The following is a 19,172-nucleotide window of genomic DNA, read 5'->3' as shown; positions in this document are numbered from 1 at the left end:
ATAGAGAGTACCCTATAAGAAGATATCTTTATAATCCTACCCCTAGGAGTAGAGGTTCTACTAAATATAGTCTTTAAGATCCTTAGAAGCTTATATAGGCTGAAGTAGGCAGTAAGAGACTAGAACAGCCTCTATATCTTAAAGTTAAAGCAGATTAGGTTCTAGTAATTAGAGGTTAACCTATACCTACTTATCTATAAGGAGAGGAGAATTATAATTCTTACCTATGTAGATAATATTCTAATTACTACACCTAAGCTAAAAGATATTCTATAGTTTAAGAAGGAGCTTAGAAGGATTTTCAAGATTAAGGATCTTAATAAACCTAAAAAGATCCTAGGTATAAAGATTATAAGGGATAGGCACTAGGGAATCCTAAAACTGGACTAAGGTTATTATATTCAAGAGAGCCTTACTAAAATAAACATAAACAAGGAAACAGCTCACCTAACACACTCTCTAATTAACAGTTATAAGAGCCTAAAACCCTTAGGTCCTTAGGATAAGAGATATAACAAATTAGAGTACTAGAGCCACAATAGAACCTAGATATAGCTAGTAACAATAACAAAACTAGATATTACCTTCTATATTAGAAGAAAGATTAAGCTTATATATCTCAGATCCTTTAAAGGGACATATAAAAGCATTAAAGAAGCTTAGAAGATACCTTAGATCTTACCTAGATCTAGGAATCATATTCAGAAGGGGAGGGAATAACAAACTATAAAGATACTTAGATTCTAACTATACAATAGACAAGTAGGACAGGGTTTTAATCCTTAGGTATATGTTCTTCCTCTATAGAGCACTAGTTTCTTAGATAAGCAGAAAGCAGAAGTCTGTAGTAATATTAATAATAGAGGCTAAGTACATAGTAATAAATACATATACAAAGTAAGCTTAATTTCTCTTAGCACTTTTAAGAGAGATAGACTATACAGAGTTAGTAGGAGAATATTTATTCTAACTACTTGTTAAAGCGGACTAAAGCACAGTTAAGAGCCTAAGGCTAGTAATCTTGAATAGAGACAACTAGGCAGCATTAACACTTGTTAAAGATGCCCACATCCATAACAGATCAAAGCATATTAATATAGCCTACAACTTTGTAAGAAGACTTTAGTAGCAAAGAAGGATTACAGTTAAATATGTTCTAACAAAAGAGATAGTTGCTAATAGTCTTACAAAGCCAAAGAATAGGCCCTAATTTCAGGAGTTTGTAAGACAGCTCTAGATAGCCTGAAGAAAAAGACTACTTCCTCTTATAGTATTAGGGACAACCTAATACTATAAGAGAAAGAACATCAGGCCTAGGAGTTAAACCACGGTTATTACTACTATAACATAGCAGTAGAATAAGTTCTAACACCTAATTGGATGAAGGAAAATTCTTTTAGATTATATACTGTCGCTTAGATTTCATTTAGAGATGCACATACTGGCCTGAGTAGGAGTGTTAAACAGTACAGTCTAGATAGGCAGGCTGGAATAGATGCCTAAGGTATAAATGCCAAGAGTCACGTAACTGAGGGGAGCTTATCTCACCTTAGTTCTCCTGCTTCCTGTAACTAACTAACACAATCACAACTAGGTTAGTTCCTGCTATTATTTATCAATTTGGTCACTTCCACTGTGTTCGACACCTACACAAACCCTGTAGAGCAGTCTCAGCTCAGCAATTAATATAGAAAGACACACGTTGAATCTAGATTGCCAATTCGCGCTCCACTACGACCTAAACGAAGTTTAGCGCATTCGAGTTTTCGCTTCGACAGATGATTGAAGCCTTCTAGAGGCTGCTGGTCTCGTTATCCCAATCTGGAAGTTAACACCGTACTATCAAAGTGCGCTTAGACTCTTAATTACGCAAACGTCTCTTATTGCGGATAGATTAATACGAGAAACGCGTATAAGTTTTACTAGGCGGTCCTTAATATAAAAGTGGAGGTCTGTACGTATAGGCAAGTAATAGGGCCTAGCCTTACTAACTACTCTTACTCTTCATCCCTACTACTCGCTATTACAGCTCTAGCTCAATCGAGCGTCTTTCCTACCCACCCACGCCTTTTGTTAGACAGAAGAGGGGGGAAGGTTTCCATTTTGGGCGAATTGGCCTAGTACTGTCTAGAATACCATTTTACTGTATGTAGTGCACGTATTTACGTTGCTTTCGGGCCTGCTGCTGCACGCGGTGATGCCGAGGGGACACTCTCGCATTAGCTGTAGTCACGTGCAGCAGGTCTGAGCGCCCAAACACTCATCTCCGAGCAAGAGCCGTTTTCACATAGCGAGCTGATATCGAGCATCCGTTGAGCAGTGTTCGTACGTGGTTTGACGGCCGACATGCTCGACACCTGCTGTGGGTGCATCAGTGGGGAGGTTAATTCAGGGCGTTATTTCCCTCAGCTATAGCAAGAAGCCCGTCGAGAGAGGGCAGCTAGATGCGGTGGGCGACTTCAAAGTCGCGTAAGTCATCACGTGGGTCTGTCCTCTGGATTGTTCGCTCGAGGTTGCTGTACAAGTCGTCAGCTGGGCGATTGTCGCTGTTGGAGAAAGCGTATCCTCGCGTGTAGCTCTACTGGATCTCGATCAAACCCTCGAAAGAAAAGCTTAATGACCTTTTAAAACGTGTAGGTCTGTGCTTGCCGCAGCTGTAACTCGGAAAGAGGTGCTTAGGTGCCCAGACCTGCTATACGTGACCTCGCTAAAGGCGTAGCGCCTTCGAAGAAGGCTCTTAGTGCAGCAGCAGGCGCAAAAGCAACATTAATACATACGCTATTGATAAAAGTGCTATTTGCAAAGTAAAGGCATCCTAGACAGTCTCGATTGATACTTGCCCAAAACAGAAAGTAGCCGGTTTCGAGTCTAATAAAGTCGTAGTAGGGTACAAGAGTAGTAGGATATAGGATGAAGTCCGGTTACTAATTGCACCGCGCAATTACTCGCCTATGTGTACAGACCTTTTTTTCAACTTTAAAGGGGCGCTCCTTGTTCAAATGTTAACTTCCTAATCTAGACACAAACGCGTTTAGACCTTGTCTTTGTCTTCTTCGATACAGCTTCCTCCCTTATTTAGAGAGACGCGCTATAAGCTTAGAGCTTTAAATGACGCGTCGCTCTGTTGCGTTAGCTAGTTAACTAATCTTAGACGCACTTGTTTGCGCGTTCTATCTATTGCATTTTATACTTTCTCTACGCGCTTTTATATAAGCATGCGCGCTTAAACAGAACGTTCAACGCGTCAATATACAAAGACACGCGCTCTATCTATCTACATTGCTATCAAGTGGGGCTCTGCTAAGACCTAAAGCAAAGACAATACACCCGATTCTTTGACTTAGATTTTTTAAGTATTCTAGAAACAGCTGACCTACTTACCCCCAATTTGGCATTTAACACTACACTTACAAAGTGCAAATTGTAACTCTATACTCAAACACGAATAGACAAATACGCGACGCTGCTATATCTAGACGCGTGTTAGATACTGGTGCTGTACATTACATTCGATTCCGAAAAAGAAGTGTCCCTATATTTGCACGTAGAGACGCGTGTGAAGAGACGCGTGTAAAGAAACGCGCGTAAAGAAACGCGTGTAAAGAAACGCGTGTAAAGAAACGCGTGTAAACGTGGTCTTTGGCACGCGAAAGTTCTCGTAATATTTTGAGGACTTTCATAGAGTCAGTGAACTGCGAAATGTGTATGCACTCATCTCCGGTTTTCGCGTAGGGTGAGCTGCTCGAGCTCTGGAGTACGATTAACGTCTTGGTTGTCGGTTAAGTCGTAGGGGATGAAACAAATATGCGCGTAATTGCTTCCTCACTCTACGAACATCGCCTTTACTTCGATCCAAGCACAATCCCCTCCTTCACGTAATTTTCAAAACGCGTCAACTCCCCCAGCTCATCTGTCGGCGCAGCCCTTGTCTCTTCCCCAAAATAACCATAATCCGACATGAACACCGCGAACTCTGCCCAATCCTCCGCCTTGTGCCTCGACAACGGCGCCAGAAACTCCCCGGGAGATATCTGAACATACTTCACAGCCTTGGAGTTCACCCTCCCAATCGCGGCTGCCACCTCATCCAGCGACTGCAACTCTGCAGCCAGGTTGATCGTCCGATCGCGGTACCTATCAAACCCCTTCACCATCCTCGCGACAGCGCGTCCAACATCCGTCGCGTCGACCAAAGGAAGTAAAGTCGACCCCGGCATGCTCGACTTAATCGCGAACGTCCCATCGCCGACATCTTGAGGCCGAAGAAAGGTGGCAAAATTCGACATGAACGCGCCCAACGCGATGAAGGTGCTGGCGATGGGCATCTTCCGGATATACTGCTCAATGTCGTACTTGACGTCGAAGTGCACCACTTTCGTCAAGTTGCCGTTCGTCGCGTTCTTCACTGACTGCAGCGTGCTGGAGATCATCTTCTGGACGCCAGCTTCAACAGCAGCATCAGCTGCATTCTTCCCTTGTGCAAACTCGCGTTCGTAGTACTTTTCGTCCACGTCGTTCGTCGTGACGAGGAAAACTCCAGACGCGCCTTTCAACGCGGTGTTAAGGGACGTCCTGTCATCGAGGTCGGCGCGTACAAGCTCGCAGCCAAGATCGCGAAGGGTGGCAGCAGCGGGACTTGAAAGATTTCTCGTAGCGGCGCGTACTGAGATCGTCGTGTCTTGCAGTACAGCTCGTGCTACTGCACCGCCTTGTTGGCCAGTAGCTCCAAAGACTACCCAGATCTCGCTCATGTTGGCATTGACCAATTCTCCCCTTCTTTAATGAAGCATTGCACCCTCAGCTGGATCGCGTAGTCATATATATAACGTGATGCCACGCGACTGACTTGGCGTTGGTTCTTGCGTATCTCGGTTTTGTGTTGCAAATGGACGAGCGGACGAATGAAGCAGCAAACTTGGTAAGCATCTCTGCACCCCAAACGCAATGCTGTGCAAATCACGGCTGAGTACCCTTTCGTGCGGGGCGTAGAACATCGAGGCGCTGTGCAAGTGTTCCAGAAATTAAAAATCATGCCATTTCGTTGCGAGCCAGGCGCGTAAGATGAAGCCTGGAGCCAGACGCGCAATAGACTTCATGCAGCGGTCTCAACAAGAAGAAGGTCGCAGGCTGCAACGACTGTTGATGCCCGGACGGGGAAGACGGTGAAACCTGCGAAGGTCTGCCTGCCCCTGAATCACTACCCTTGCAGCGAGCTGTATGCATTCGAGAACGCGGTATACCAGTCGTGGCCAATCCAGATGGGGATTGTCGCAGGACTTCCAGGCACTCGGGTCGATATCAAGCATCTGAAACAAGAGCATTGGGACCCGGAAGCCGCCAAGGAATACTTGTTCGGAGAACAGCAGAACAAGCTGCATCGTGTGGTGACTTCTTCGACGACAGAAGGAGTGAGAGGACGTCGTCAATGAATCTCCCAAGACTGTCAGCACCTTCCGACCGCATCCACACCTCACTCACAGGATGATCTCACCATCTATCATCACACACCCACCGGTCCCACCTTCACCTCTGCCTCATTTTGCCTCCTCTTCCACTCATCCACCTTCTCCTGCTTCCTCACTGCCTTCTTCTTCTCCCCAGCCATCCGCTTGAACCTCCCCCTCGCACCATGCTTCATCTTCGTAATCAGATCCGCCGCACCACCCTTCCTAATCGACAGCGGATCTAGCTGACTATCCTCATCCCGAAACTTGTTCAGATACTCACACTGAGCATCAGTCGCCGCTTGCCGTCGCCAGTGCGCACTCTTCGAGATATACGCATGCTGAAAGACCTTCCCAGCAAAGGTATCCGCACCATGGAGTGCATCCTCAAACGTCACTGCTTGGCCAACCTGCCGTGGTCTTGCGTATGGCGATTTGGAAGTCGATCCGGCCGGCATCCTCGCTGTATGAGTAGTCAAATACTTGTCGGCCTCCTGCTTAATGGTAAGACAAGCTCCAGTGCGGTCACTCAACACCCAACGACCATCATCAACCACCACCCATGAATGCGGAGACAATGCCCGTACATGGCGCTCGCCTTCGTGGTCTTGTATCAGATCATTGACATCGTCGTAGTCGGTAAAGGTGATGCTGCCTTTAAGCTCGGGAGGTTGACCCTCTACAGTAGCACTCCCCACTTGTTCATACTCCCTCCGCTGTCGAAGACTTTTCATCTGCTTGGCATCTGTCTCTTTCAGAATCTCCGCCGGATCAAGACCAAACAAAGTCGGCGTCGTCGTAATTCCGGCATCCAACGAAGACACCATATCAATCACATGGCAATTCTCTTTCCCCGGATGCAAGCGCAAGCCACGTCCGATCATCTGAATCAAGAGGTTGCGTGACTGAGTAGGTCGAGCCAGAATGACACAATCGATATTAGGTATGTCGGTGCCTTCTGTAAAGATGCCGCAGTTCAACAGCACAGGATAATGACCAGCTTTGAACGCCTCCAACAGATCAGCTCGCTCCTTGGTTGGAGTGTCACTGGTCACATATCGTGCATCGACACCATGCTGTCGAAACATGGCCGTCAGACTTGCAACATGAGCGAGGTCCACGCAGAACACCAACGTCGATCGTCGATTCTTCGCTTTCTCCAGCCATGCTCTGACAGTCAACAGATTGGTCTGCTCGTGGTTGACGGCTTCTGATAATGATCCAGTTTGAAAATCCCCTTGTGAAACCTTGACCTTGGAAAGATTGACTCCAGTACTGACGGTGGTGAAGACGGCATTGGCAAGCCACTTATCATCGATCATATCGACGTAGTCTCTATCAAAATATCAGCAGATTCCAACCATCTCTTCAAGACGTACCCTACTTGTGATACACGATATGGTCAATTGCCAGACCGAGCCTCAGCCCATCATGACGAGAAAATGTTGCCGAGACTCCAACAAGTGCAGCAGGGCCTTTCTCGCCGGAAGAGTCCAGCTTGAAATGATGCAAAACATTCATATAGCTGTCGGCCACGATATGATGCGCTTCATCCACAAGCACCAGCTTGAAGCGATCAGGATCAAACCTCATCAAACGGTCCGGGCGTTGCAGCGTCTGAACCGAGGCGACGGTGATATCAGCTAAGCCAGTCGCTTGACTTTTAGCCATCTCAATCTCGACACTCTTCTCTGGGTATGTATTACGACAATGCCGCGCCGCCTGCTCGACCAGCTCCCGCCGATGAGCGAGGATGAGCGTTTGAGTAGCATCTTGAGTGGGAGCTGCGACACGGTCGATGAGATGGGTGAAGATGACTGTCTTTCCAGCTCCGGTAGCAAGAGACAATCCAAGTCGCTTCTCGCCTTTGTCGAGGTATTTCAGGATGGCATTGATGCTGTCTTCTTGATAGTCGCGAAGGCGGACGGATGGCGGCTCATCGTGGTGGCGAAATGTGGTCGAGGTGAATGGTCTTGCATATCGTGTCGAACATGCCGTCCTCAATCTGACTGCCAACCGCTGCATCAAGAGTGCATGCGTGGTGGATGTTGTGGCCGTGTTCGACCGCGAGGTGAAGTCCAGAAGCGAGACTTGGCCAAAAGTCTTTTTTGCACGACTTCTGTCACGATCCAACGTCACTCGCGTAACACTGCAGATCACGACCACCACAAATCAGCACCTCACTTCCACCCAACTCATGTCTCCCTCATCCACCTCCACCAGCGACGACGACGACATTCAAGATGCCCCACAATCCCCAAACTCAGACCGTCAAAGACCAGGCGACTCTCCTCCGCCAGAAAGTCGACAGCCTCACCAAGATCAACCAGGGCCTCGACAGGATGACCCAGCGCACCAAAGGCCCCTATCACAACCACGCCAACTCTTCCACGAACCAAACTCCATGGTCCAATCCAGCCAAGGGCAATCCAGCGAAAGGCAATCTGGCGAAAGGAAACCCCGCCAAGAGCAATCCGGCGAATCCAAACGCCTCCAGTCACGGTCCACTCAGCGGAAAGAAGTAAAGCAGAACTATCGAGATTTGCTGAATCCAGTCATTACCGAGGCGGCCGAAAGAAATCCAGGCCATATCAATACATCGTTCACTTCCCAGATCGGAGCATCTCTATGGACCTCCCAAGAGAAAGCCTGTCTTTTCAGACGAATATGCCTTACTGGACGTAATAACCTGCCTTCGTTACATTGCGCAGTGCCATCCAAGAGTGAAAGCGAGATCAAAGTATATCTGCAGCTGCTAGAGTTGGAACGTAGGAGATCGACTTTCGACATGGCTGACGCACCGGCTGCTGTTGAGCTATCTGACGAGTGTGAACGTGCTTTGGAGGACTCTGCCGTCACTCTAGCAACACAAGTCAACGAACACGAAATTTCTTTACAGCAGGCCGAATTCGGTGAAAACTGGCTCATCGACGAGGAATCTGCCTACTACATCGATCTAGTCTTCGATCAGAAACCCGACAATGACGTTGGAGAGGAAGAAGAGACAGAACATGAAGATGCTGTATCTAATAACTCACCTCCTGTAACCGAGTCAGACGCTTCAATCACTCTCCTCCGACCATCATCTTTCCTCAAGCTTTCTCGGTCGCTCTTCATGAACAGCTCTCACTCGCACGACTACAACTGGCAGCTGGCAGACCTCATCGAAAAGTCAGTGACAAGCCCTGCAATCTTCAGAGGGGCATTCGAAGATCTACACAATCTTGTTGTAAGTCTGACTCGTCGACTCGCTCAAGTCTCACTCTTCCAAGCCATGACTAGACTTCGAGCAGGAGATTCGAGCCGACATGATTGGACACCTTCACCACAGGTCAGAGAGGTGGATGTGTGGTCGGCGTTGGATGTGCTGGGAATGAAACACAACGCGCGTGAGTACTGGGCAAAGGTGGCGAGAAGATGCAAGGTCGATGTCTTGACCGAGTCGAAGAAGTACATGGATGGACGGCCAGGGACCAAGACCGGTGTGAAGCTCACGTATGATGAAGTTGAAGATGAGCTTGGTTTTGGGAAGAAGAAAGAGACCGCTGAGGCAGGCGCAGATGAAGGATTGATCGAGAGTGACATGTTCACCGAGACCGAGACCAATGAAGATCCGGAGCCTCTGCAAGACGACGAAGAATTGACCAGCAAGCTCTCGCGACACAGCATATCACGGAAGCGGAAGCGGGCTTTGAGTCCTGCAACATTTCTCCGTGTCGAACACGAGTATCTGGACGCTATCGATCACAATTCGAATGTGGAAGAAGAAAGTCGACTCTGGAAAGTACTCCGCACAGACCCACCAGAGCATGTGAACCTACAGGAGGTCAAAATTCCCGAACATCCTAGTCATGGAGAATCCATCAGAGATGATTGGAGAGATACAGTCAAGTACGAGGCGGAGTGGGAGCACGCTCTTGGCTCTGTTGAGGGTGATGACTTTGTGGAGATGGAACAGAGAGGTGCACAGGGGAAGAGGCGGAGGGAGCAGGTGTGGAACCAGTGGCGGAGGAAGGAGGTGGGAAGTGAGAGTGAAGGAGAAGACGTGGAAATGTCGCTGGATGAGAGTGAGGATGATTCGTTGGAGGAAAGTGGCGATGATGGAGAGACTGATGAGGACCCTGCGAGCGATCAGGAGATGGCAGATGAAGAATGAACCTGTGAACCTCAAATCTCTCCTCCATTCACAAGGACACGCCACTTTAATGTGGAGAATGGGGGCAACCGATGCGTGCTGGTTTTCGTGAATGCAATGTTGATCGATCAACATCAAACCACCCGCAAGACTCTCACAGGCATCAGATCATCCCCAGACATGAGTGATATATCGATGGAGGCATAGGACTATCCGTACCTGAGGCAGAACAAGATCCTGTGGTAGATTATGTCGTTGATACGAAGGAGATTTTCTTAACGCATGACTGCAAAACAGAATCGAACGGATCAGAACTTGAGGTTGCTCCTTCTTCAACATGGAAAAATTAGCATTGTTACCTTCATCACTTGACATTCTTCTCCCCATCGCCCCAATGCCGAGATCGCTACCTCGGGGTAATGCTGGAGAAGTGTGGAGCGAAGCGCAGGAGAAGTGACAGGGATGTCCGCATTTCTGCAGACCATGTGTAGCACGATGGTACGATAGACCGTAAACGACACGGCAATTGGAGACTGCGTATACCGTTGCATTCAAAGTGGAAGCTGCAGGCTCTTTCCTTGTTGTGTTGGAATCGGTCCACCGAAGGTGGTGGCCGTAGGCTATGTTTGTGAGTGGTATATGGACACAAGTCATATGTCAGGCCAGAGCCGCTCTCCACGATGAGCTGCCTTCCTTCTTCCCTCCTTCCACTCGCATCCAAAATGAACGACCCAATCTCCGCCGCAGCCATCGCGCGAGTCGAAAACGCCCGCAAAGGCAAATGGCAACGCCTCCTGCACAACCCCAAACTCCTCTTCATCGCCTTCTTCGCCTCGTTTGGTGGATTTGAATATGGCTACCAGCAAGGCGTGCTGGGACAATCCTTCGTCATGACGAGATTCATCGACAACTTCCCCAGCATCGCGGAATCGTCGAGCGCCCAGGGATGGCTGACGTCCGTCTTGCAACTTGGAGGTATCACGGGCTCTCTTACGGCGGGAATCTTGGGTGAGGTGTTTTCGAGGAAATATACAATGTTCTCGGCTTGCTGCTGGGTCATCTTGGGAAGCTACTTGTATTGCGGCGCATCTTACCAGAACGCATCCTTGTTGTATGCGGGAAGATTCTTCACGGGTTTAGGAGCTGGAACTTTCAGCGGCGTTGGGTAGGTCAGTCAATTACTTCCATAGACAGTTCTGACGAGAACAGTCCTCTCTACAACGCAGAGCTGTCGTCTCCCGAACTTCGAGGACTGCTAGTCTCGTTCTACCAGTTTGCAACAATCCTTGGCATCATGCTGTCCTTCTGGATAGGATACGGATCAAACTACATCGGCGGCACTGGCGACGGGCAGTCCAACTTAGCCTGGCGTCTTCCGTCGATCATCCAAGGCATCTCAGCAGTCATTCTGGCCCTCGGTATCTGGTTTATGCCGTTCTCACCCAGATGGCTCGTCAAACAAGACCGTGATGATGAAGCAATCAAGACTCTTGCGTGGCTGAAGAAGCTTCCCAAGGACGATCCTCTGATTCGGGTGGAGTACCTCGAAATCAAAGCAGAGTGCATGTTTGAGAGGCGAGCGTTCGAACAGTCGTTTCCAAACTTGAGTGAAAAGCAGAAGAACAGTGTCTGGACGAGTGAGGTCGCCCAATACGTCAACGTCTTCAGATCCCGTGACAACTTCAAACGAGTGTCGACTGCTTGGCTGGTGATGTTCTTTCAGCAATGGTGAGCATCTTGAGATCCAGATATATGATCCCACTAACACGCTTCCTCTTTCAGGTCCGGCATCGATGCCATCATCTACTACGCTTCCAACGTCTTCCAAAGCTTCGGACTGACAGGCGGCACACAAGCGCTTTTAGCGACTGGTGTCACTGGCGTGGTATTCTTCGTTTCCACCCTTCCTGCCATGGCTGTCATCGATAAGGTGGGCCGCAAACCAATGCTGCTCGTCGGCTCGGTGGTCATGTTCGTTTCAATGGTGCTCACCGGCATCATCGTCGCCAAGTGCCGTCACAACTGGCCTGACCACAGAGCAGCTGGATGGACTGCAGTCTCATTCATCTGGGTATACATTGGCGCATTTGGAGCGACCTGGGGTCCTGCCAGTTGGACTCTCGTAGCTGAGATCTTCCCACTTTCCATTCGAGCAAAGGGGGCCTCCATCGGCGCCTCTTCAAACTGGGTCAACAACTTCGCCATTGCGTTTTTCGTCCCACCGATGTTCGAGGCTTGGGCGTGGGAACGTACATCTTCTTTGCCGTCTTTCTCGCAGGAGGGATTGTGTGGGTTTGGTTCTGCCTGCCGGAGACGAAGAACGCAACCCTTGAAGATATGGACCGGGTGTTCAAGAGCAGGACTGGAGAGGCGGATAGAAGGTTGTTGGCAGAGTGTAGGAGAGAGCTTGGTCTGGAGGAGTCGTTGGAGTTTGCCGCCCTTGAAGAAGTGAGACGCATGTCTGTTGGTGGCGAGAAAGCTCCAGATGCGAGGGTAGAAGTCGCGTAGTCGCATTTTCCCAAGCAAAACACCTAGCATCTCTGCAATCGACTGAATCACGAAGTCAAGTCCATCCCATCGACATTGATGTTTTTATAGTCTTGTCGATGACGAGCCTTCGTCATCCGTTGACGGACGCTGATAAACTTCCACACTTGTATTCCAGCTTTGAGCCACATCCACTCGATCCTTGAGCCTGTCCAACCACCGCGACTCCACAGCTGGTGGTTTATCAACGGTGATAGCCGTCGGCACGAATTCTCGCCTCGATGTATATGATGAAGCCGCCGCCCGTCTCTTCCACAACCCTCGAGCATTCAAAGTGCCACCCTGCAAGCGGCTGCTACTCAACGTCATCATTCGGCCTCTCATCGTGGCACTAAGTTGCCTCGTCGGTAAGTCAAAGAACCGCTCGCCACATTGAAGTTGACCGAGACGGCTCAGATCCACGACTGCTCTCCACAAATGCGATCGATACCTTCGTTGTTCGCCACCTTGATTCTGTCGCCGGGTGTACCAAAGGAGGCTGTAGAGTGCGACGTGAACTATCGAATGAACAGTCGAGACGGTGAAGAGTAGGATGAAGCTGAATCCCCATTGATAGTCTTTTGTCGGGGCGCATGAACCCAAAGGCTCCTTTCCCAGGCCTAAGATCTCGCTCGTAAAGACAAGTGTATCGCTGTGGGTCCAGGCACGGTCTGCGAAGGCGGAGAAGTTCAGGATTTTTAATAGCGGCGCATCGAGCCTGATGGTGTAGTTGTCGGTGGTATTGAATTCGCTCGCAATTCTCAAATACTCGGGCTCTGTGGCATTTGCCGCTGATTTCAGATCGCTCAGGCTCCTCGGAAACTCGATCTTGAGATCTTTATGGAGTCGGGTGTAGATCTCCAGGTGGCTCGCAAAATCTGTTGTCATATGTCAGGATCTCATACACTCACTTGAGACAAATGCCTTACAATCCTGTATATGGAGAGTCAAGTTGAAGTCATCATGGGCGTAGACAGTATAGTCATCGGACTCTCCAATTCTGGCGCCATCCAGAAGAACACTATATGTTGAATCGACTTGTTGCCAATCCTCAAAAGGAACCGAGACATTGCCATCACTGATGACAGCGCGGGAGATGGCGCCGTAAGAAGTCATGGCAGAGACCAAAGTAGGGAAGACGATGATGTAGATGCTGCAGATCATCATGGTAATTTAACACATGACGCTGTACCACGTCTTTGGGTAGTTCCCAAGGGCAAAGTCCACGCAGAGGGTCCAGGTATTGCTCACAGAGGCTGTTTGGAAGGCTACTCCTGCGTACAGGTCGCATGTAACATTTCCCTCCTTCATGATGTGGATGATAAGTCTACTAAAGACATGGTATGCCATCCATATCAGAAGTGCTTGACCACCGCGGCCGATTATGATATCTCAGGCTAGATCAATAGCTTTGGCTTGAGCGAAAGCGAGCTTCCAGAAGCCGACTGTGATTGACAGGCCATATTCAGCTTTCCAAATGGAGAAGCTGCCTGGAAGAGCCATATCGCCATTGGGTATACATAATGTATCGGCGAGTCGATTTTGAAGTATGCTTGAGATGGCACCCAGTACTACTGTGATGGCGATTGATGGGATGGGGTTGAGAACGTGCCAGAGCTTCCGTTCGGTGAGGCGCATGTAGTCGTACTCTTCTGGTACGATGTAGGTAGTAGTTGTCTGTAATCGGTCGCTTGTATCATCGGTCTGATGGGAAGTCGTTGGCAGCAGTTCGGTGGCGTCGCCATCCGTACAGGAGATAGTGCTCCTCATTGTTGGCGTCGCAGAGAGGGGAGTAATTGTTCGATATGAGACGAGTGTTGTTGAGATGTAGCGAACGTGTTGCCCTTGAGCGTGTAGGTGTCTGAGATTGTCGACGGCGGCTAAGGCTGCGCGTGCCGTTGCAGTTGCACAGCATCTTCAGCTGGCCCCCTGGGCAATCAAGACTTTGGCCAATCAGTGCCTGAAAGCTGATTGCACATAACGGTGACCTCGCTGCCTTGAGACAAGATGCGGACCGCAGAAAGGTTGACTACGACGATTGTATCGGCCACACATGCAGCCACGTTCTCGACAGAATTTGCGGGCATAGTGACAATATCGAACCGATTGAAGGCACATGTCGTTTGATGATATTCAATGGCCGGCTGTTCAAATGGGGTGTGACAATGTGCAGTCTTCGGTATCATCCGAACGGTGGATGGGTCTTTGGTTGGCAGGAAGCTCGGGCCTGCCTCCGGGTTAGTTTGGAGATGCAGCACGCCATGTGCAACGGGGGGGAGGCGGCCATGGTTCTTGACCACGCTTCGTTGCTTCGGGAGCGTGGCATGGCTGCTCGTGCGAGCGATGTTCTGATGAGCATATCATGGCGAGGATAATCACATCTCTCCTCAAGGCGTGATGTCAAGGATGACGCGATGATGGACGGGAGCATTTCGCGCGGGACGAGGCGTCTGAAACATGCACTACGACGCAACAATGGCGGGCGTTTCTGCAGGCAGCTCGTCGCCGTCGACAGCTCTGGTACAGTAGATAGCTACTACTAGCTTTGCACAGCTCTGGCTTTGGAGCTTGCGCGTCTTTGCCTTGGCGGAGATAGGAGGCGTCGAGGCAGCTTGGTGGTCGTGTGCACGCCGCCTTGCTGACACAAAACCGAGAGGAATACAAGAAGCAGCGCGTCCGGGGTTGCCGGGATGGTGAAGGATATTTTCCCACGCCATTGAGTGGCCCCAGCGCGCACATTGGGTGTCGCGGTGGATTCGTTTGGAGAAATTACTCGGGCAAACAAGCTCTCGTCAAGGCTTGTCGTCGGCTAGCTTTGCTCCTGCGGTGGCTCCGGAAGTGCGCGCTGCTATCTATCGTCGCTGCTTCCACCGCCCAAAACAGCCTGTCTCGCGCCGGGTGCATGCAGCGAGGTGGATGGAGTATTGAGAGAGCGCGATATATCTATATTGACCTGCCCCGAAGCAGACGGCCCTCGCCCGGATAAAGAGGTGGCCAATGTGAGAGTGGATCTTCTCCTGCTTCGCCTGTACCCGACTCCGAGCCGTCCTCCACCAGCCGGCGCCAACGACCGACTGCAGCCAGCGCCCACTGCACTTGCCCGCCTCTCTCTTTCTTCTGCTCACCCCAAGGCAGCCACCGCCCGCGACTCCTCCACCACCACCGCTCCCACCACCCTCCCTCCCGCCCGTCCTCGCCGCCTCCACCGACTGTCGCTACAAGACCCCCGCCGCGCCTTATCGCTCTCCTCCCTCCCATCTCTCCTGGACTGGACCCGCGGGACCTGCGTTGTGGATGCTGCATCGGCACAGCACTTCGCTCAATGAGGAGACGGCCGTCCGGGGAAGAAGATGAGGATGGCAGCACGGCGGCCAACGGCGCGAATACCAAAGACCACCTCCCCCGCGAGATGACCACGCGCGAAAGGGACATGGCCACGCGGGGCGGCACCCGCCAGTCGCTCCGCATCCACGAGCGGAAGCAGAGCAGAGAGTCAAGCGTATCGCCGGTGGCTTCCACTGACAGAGCCAACACCACCACCACTCCCGTCTCCACCGCCGCCCCGTACCCGCGCACATCGCTGTCCAGCCCGACGCTGGAGAAGAACCCCCTCGACGAGCACGTGCCTGCTCCCAAGGACTCGCCCACAGCAGACCACCTCCGTCAACATGCGGCACGACTGCGATCGCCATGGCGCTGCTCTTTCCTCACCCTCGCGACCAGCGTCTCCGCCGTCATCCTGCTCTTCACCATCATACACTCCTTCCTCAATCGCCAACAAGACCCCAAAGGATGCGCCATGTCCTACATGATGCCGCGCTTCAACCACTTCGCCGACTTCGACACCGAACACACTCGCTTCGCAAGCAAATACTCGCTCTATCTATATCGAGAAGGAGGCGTGGATGAGGATACAAGAGTAAAGGGGATTCCAGTGCTCTTCATTCCAGGAAACGCAGGCAGCTACAAGCAGGTGCGGCCAATAGCAGCAGAGGCAGCCCGCCACTTTCATGATGTGCTGCGAATGGATGAGGGGGCGATTGCCGCAGGAAAGAGACCGCTGGACTTCTTCACAGTCGACTTCAATGAAGAGCTGATTGCTTTTCATGGCCAGACCTTGCTGGATCAGGCAGAATATCTGAACGAGGCTGTGGCTTACATACTGGCACTCTACCATCAGCCGTCACGCTCGCAGAGAGAACCTGGACTGCCAGATCCCAAGTCTGTCATGATCTTGGGTCACTCGATGGGTGGTGTAGTTGCCAGGACGATGCTGAGGATACCGAATTATCAGGAGAAGACTATCAACACAATCATCACCCTCTCAGCCCCACACGCGAGACCTCCCATCTCGTTCGACCCAGCCATGGTGGAGGCGTACAACGACGTGAACACGTTCTGGAGAGAATCTTACTCTGGCATGAGCGCAGGAAAGAACCCATTGGATGACATGACCTTGGTTTCGGTTGCTGGAGGAGGCTTGGATACCATGATCCCATCTGAATACACCAGTTTGACTTCTCTCGTGCCAGATACGCACGGTTTTACAGTCTTCACCTCGAGTATCCCTAATGTCTGGACCGGCATGGATCACTTGGCAATCATGTGGTGTGACCAGTTTCGCAAGGCGCTGGTGAGGGCGATGTTTGACGTTGTTGATGTTCGACGTCCCTCACAAACGCGAGGTCGACCAGAAAGGATAAGAGCGTTCAGGAGGAGGCTCTTGACGGGCATGGAGCCAGTCGTGGAGAAGGGCTTGCTCGATGAGGAGCCGAATTTCTTCCTCACGCTCGAACACGGCTCGACTGCCATCATGTCGCACGGCGAGCGTCTTGTATTGCGAGGACTCGGTGACGGTGGCGCTACAAAGGCCCACGTCATGCCCATCCCTGCTCAGCCCTTCGTCGAAGGCAGCAAGTTCACTCTCCTGACTGATCAGACTCTCGATGCCAGCGACGAAGAAGGCTCGCTCTCTGTACTCCTGTGCAGTGTCTTTCCACCGCCTACTGGGTTCTCGGTGTTGTCGTATGCCATCAACTTGGATTCATCGGGCAACTCGGCCGGATCGACTAGGCTTGCCTGCAAAAGTGCTGCTTCCGATGTTTCCTTGCTACCAGCATCGACGAATCATTCCACCAATGCGTTCGACAATGCTCGGCCGTTCTCATACTTGCAGTATGATCTATCGACAATCGCGGACTACCAATTCATCGCCGTGCTTGAAAAGGCAAAGGAACGAACACCTGGCTGGGTGATTGCAGAGTTCAGCCAAGCTTCTGAGTCGTCAATCAAAGTCAGCAAGGGGCACCATCAACTGCTCATGCGCGGCCTGAAACTCACTCTACCAGCTGATCGGCCCATGATGACTGAGCTCAAGATTCCAGAAGTACACTCTACGCTCTTCGCATACAGCCTGGAGGTCAACCGCCGACACTGCTACCAATATGACGAGAGCTTCGCTCCTCTCATGCGTCAGTACATTGCTGAGCCGTACGAGTCCAAGTATTTCGTCAACACCAAAGGTGGCAACATCAACGTGCATGGACTCTCTCCATACATGCCGCCACCATTGAGCGGTGGTGCGACTGATGGGCTGTCCTTGCAGTTCTGGACGGATCCAACATGCAATTCGACGGTTGAGGTGTCCCTCAAGGTTGACAAGCTCGGCAGTGCTGGAAAGCTGGTGATGCGGTACAGAACCGTCTTCGCCGCTTTCCCACTGCTTGTTGTTGCTCTAGTCCTGCGCAAACAGTTCAAGGTCTACGACACGACCGGCATTTTCATGAGCTTCACCCACAGCATGGACCAATGCATCCGGTCATCGCTGCCTGCCATCTTTGTAGCACTGACCTTTTTCGGAATTGCAGTCTCAAAGTCGAGCCACAGTATTTGGACGCGGCGGTTACTCAGTACATCGACAGGAACTTCAGAGCAGACCATTGACTTTACTGTCAACGATCTCATGCTCGGCACTTCGGATCCCTTCTTCTGGTTTCTGGTACCGCTGTTTGCCATCATCAGCGTGGGTATCTGCATCACGATGAACTACGTCGTCCTGATTTTGACGCACATCTTCGCCACTACCCTCACCCGGATCCGCTCCTGGGCCAAGTCGAACGCTGAAGATGCGACAAAAACTCAGCACCCAACCTCATTCACCATGAACCAGCGTATTGTCACCACCGGCATCTTGGTCTTGATGGTCGTTACAGTCATTCCATACCAATTCGCCTACATGGTGCTGTGCATTGTTCAAGTTGCTACATGCATTCGCGCACTGAAAACCGCGCAAGAGACTCAGACGCCCCAGAGCTACAACTTCTACAACTACACCCACTCCATGTTGGTGCTCATGCTCTGGATTCTACCCATCAACATGCCAGTGCTGGTGGTGTGGGTACACAACCTGGCGGTCCACTGGTTGACCCCCTTCTCAACCCATCACAACCTGCTGTGCGTGCTCGGGTACATCTTGCTGGTCGAGATGATGAGCACGAGCAACATGATACCACGCGTTACGAGTCGGTCAGTTAGCCACATCCCTCTTTCACTTCACCTTTACTGACTCCTGCACAGCATCCGTTATCTCACCAACACCTTAATGTTTGGATTCGCCATCTACGCCGCTGCTTACGGCGTCACTTACGCCTACCGGATGCATTACCTCGTCAACGCGCTGTGTTTCTGGCTGTTCATCATACATCTCTCCAATGGGCCCATCTCGCTGGCGAGCTTGGCACAGTACATCACCGGGTCTTCTGGCCCGGAAACTCCGCCATCCTCCTCGCGGCAAGGCAAGAAACGACCTTGACCCCGACATTTGAACCTCGTGTATGCGTTCATTTTGACAGCGACGACTGATAGAAAGAAGAGTAAGAGGCGAAGATGCAAGCAGATCTTGCAGATTCTGCACGACCTCGAAGACGCGTTTGACCCTTGTCATGAGCATTGAAAGATGGGGGCGTCTATGGGATGGGCATCATTTTTATACCACGGCGCAACAGCATCCATCGTAAAGAGCGTTGGGACGGTTGACGAGGCTTCTGTACATACACGTTTCTGCCTCC

At 50.8% G+C, this 19,172-nt stretch overlaps 7 protein-coding genes across 7 annotated transcripts; 3 read left to right on the top strand and 4 right to left on the bottom strand.

Annotated features, from left to right (window-relative positions):
* Positions 1-3,842: 3,842 nt before the first annotated feature.
* M409DRAFT_28512 (uncharacterized protein) lies at positions 3,843-4,751 on the bottom strand (the record flags this gene model as incomplete). Its single annotated transcript, XM_033809069.1, has 1 exon — positions 3,843-4,751. The coding sequence occupies one exon, from the start codon at positions 4,749-4,751 to the stop codon at positions 3,843-3,845; it is 909 nt and encodes a 302-aa protein (XP_033662073.1).
* Positions 4,752-5,500: 749 nt separating this feature from the next.
* On the bottom strand, positions 5,501-7,469 carry M409DRAFT_70011 (uncharacterized protein; the record flags this gene model as incomplete). The annotated part of the gene is made up of 3 exons (XM_033818534.1): positions 5,501-6,779; positions 6,829-7,379; positions 7,455-7,469. The coding sequence occupies 3 exons, from the start codon at positions 7,467-7,469 to the stop codon at positions 5,501-5,503; spliced, it is 1,845 nt and encodes a 614-aa protein (XP_033662072.1).
* Positions 7,470-7,687: 218 nt separating this feature from the next.
* On the top strand, positions 7,688-9,600 carry M409DRAFT_70010 (uncharacterized protein; the record flags this gene model as incomplete). Its single annotated transcript, XM_033818533.1, has 2 exons — positions 7,688-7,851; positions 7,899-9,600. 2 exons carry the CDS (start codon positions 7,688-7,690, stop codon positions 9,598-9,600), a joined length of 1,866 nt encoding a protein of 621 aa, XP_033662071.1.
* A 701-nt stretch (positions 9,601-10,301) lies between these two features.
* Positions 10,302-12,087, top strand: M409DRAFT_70009 (uncharacterized protein; the record flags this gene model as incomplete). The annotated part of the gene is made up of 4 exons (XM_033818532.1): positions 10,302-10,744; positions 10,789-11,307; positions 11,362-11,828; positions 11,858-12,087. 4 exons carry the CDS (start codon positions 10,302-10,304, stop codon positions 12,085-12,087), a joined length of 1,659 nt encoding a protein of 552 aa, XP_033662070.1.
* Positions 12,088-12,310: 223 nt separating this feature from the next.
* M409DRAFT_59433 (uncharacterized protein) lies at positions 12,311-13,272 on the bottom strand (the record flags this gene model as incomplete). The annotated part of the gene is made up of 3 exons (XM_033814190.1): positions 12,311-12,386; positions 12,557-12,983; positions 13,017-13,272. The coding sequence occupies 3 exons, from the start codon at positions 13,270-13,272 to the stop codon at positions 12,311-12,313; spliced, it is 759 nt and encodes a 252-aa protein (XP_033662069.1).
* A 225-nt stretch (positions 13,273-13,497) lies between these two features.
* Positions 13,498-13,875, bottom strand: M409DRAFT_28507 (uncharacterized protein; the record flags this gene model as incomplete). Its single annotated transcript, XM_033809068.1, has 1 exon — positions 13,498-13,875. The coding sequence occupies one exon, from the start codon at positions 13,873-13,875 to the stop codon at positions 13,498-13,500; it is 378 nt and encodes a 125-aa protein (XP_033662068.1).
* Positions 13,876-14,580: 705 nt separating this feature from the next.
* M409DRAFT_70008 (uncharacterized protein) lies at positions 14,581-18,916 on the top strand (the record flags this gene model as incomplete). Its single annotated transcript, XM_033818531.1, has 4 exons — positions 14,581-14,625; positions 14,919-14,945; positions 15,563-18,630; positions 18,682-18,916. 4 exons carry the CDS (start codon positions 14,581-14,583, stop codon positions 18,914-18,916), a joined length of 3,375 nt encoding a protein of 1,124 aa, XP_033662067.1.
* Between the last annotated feature and the right edge of the window lie 256 nt (positions 18,917-19,172).

The sequence above is a fragment of the Zasmidium cellare genome (genome assembly GCF_010093935.1).
Source record: "Zasmidium cellare ATCC 36951 unplaced genomic scaffold M409scaffold_43, whole genome shotgun sequence".
NCBI lineage: Eukaryota > Fungi > Ascomycota > Dothideomycetes > Mycosphaerellales > Mycosphaerellaceae > Zasmidium > Zasmidium cellare.
The sequence above is the reverse complement of the archived record's forward strand: the minus strand, read 5'-3'. Positions and strand labels throughout refer to the sequence as shown.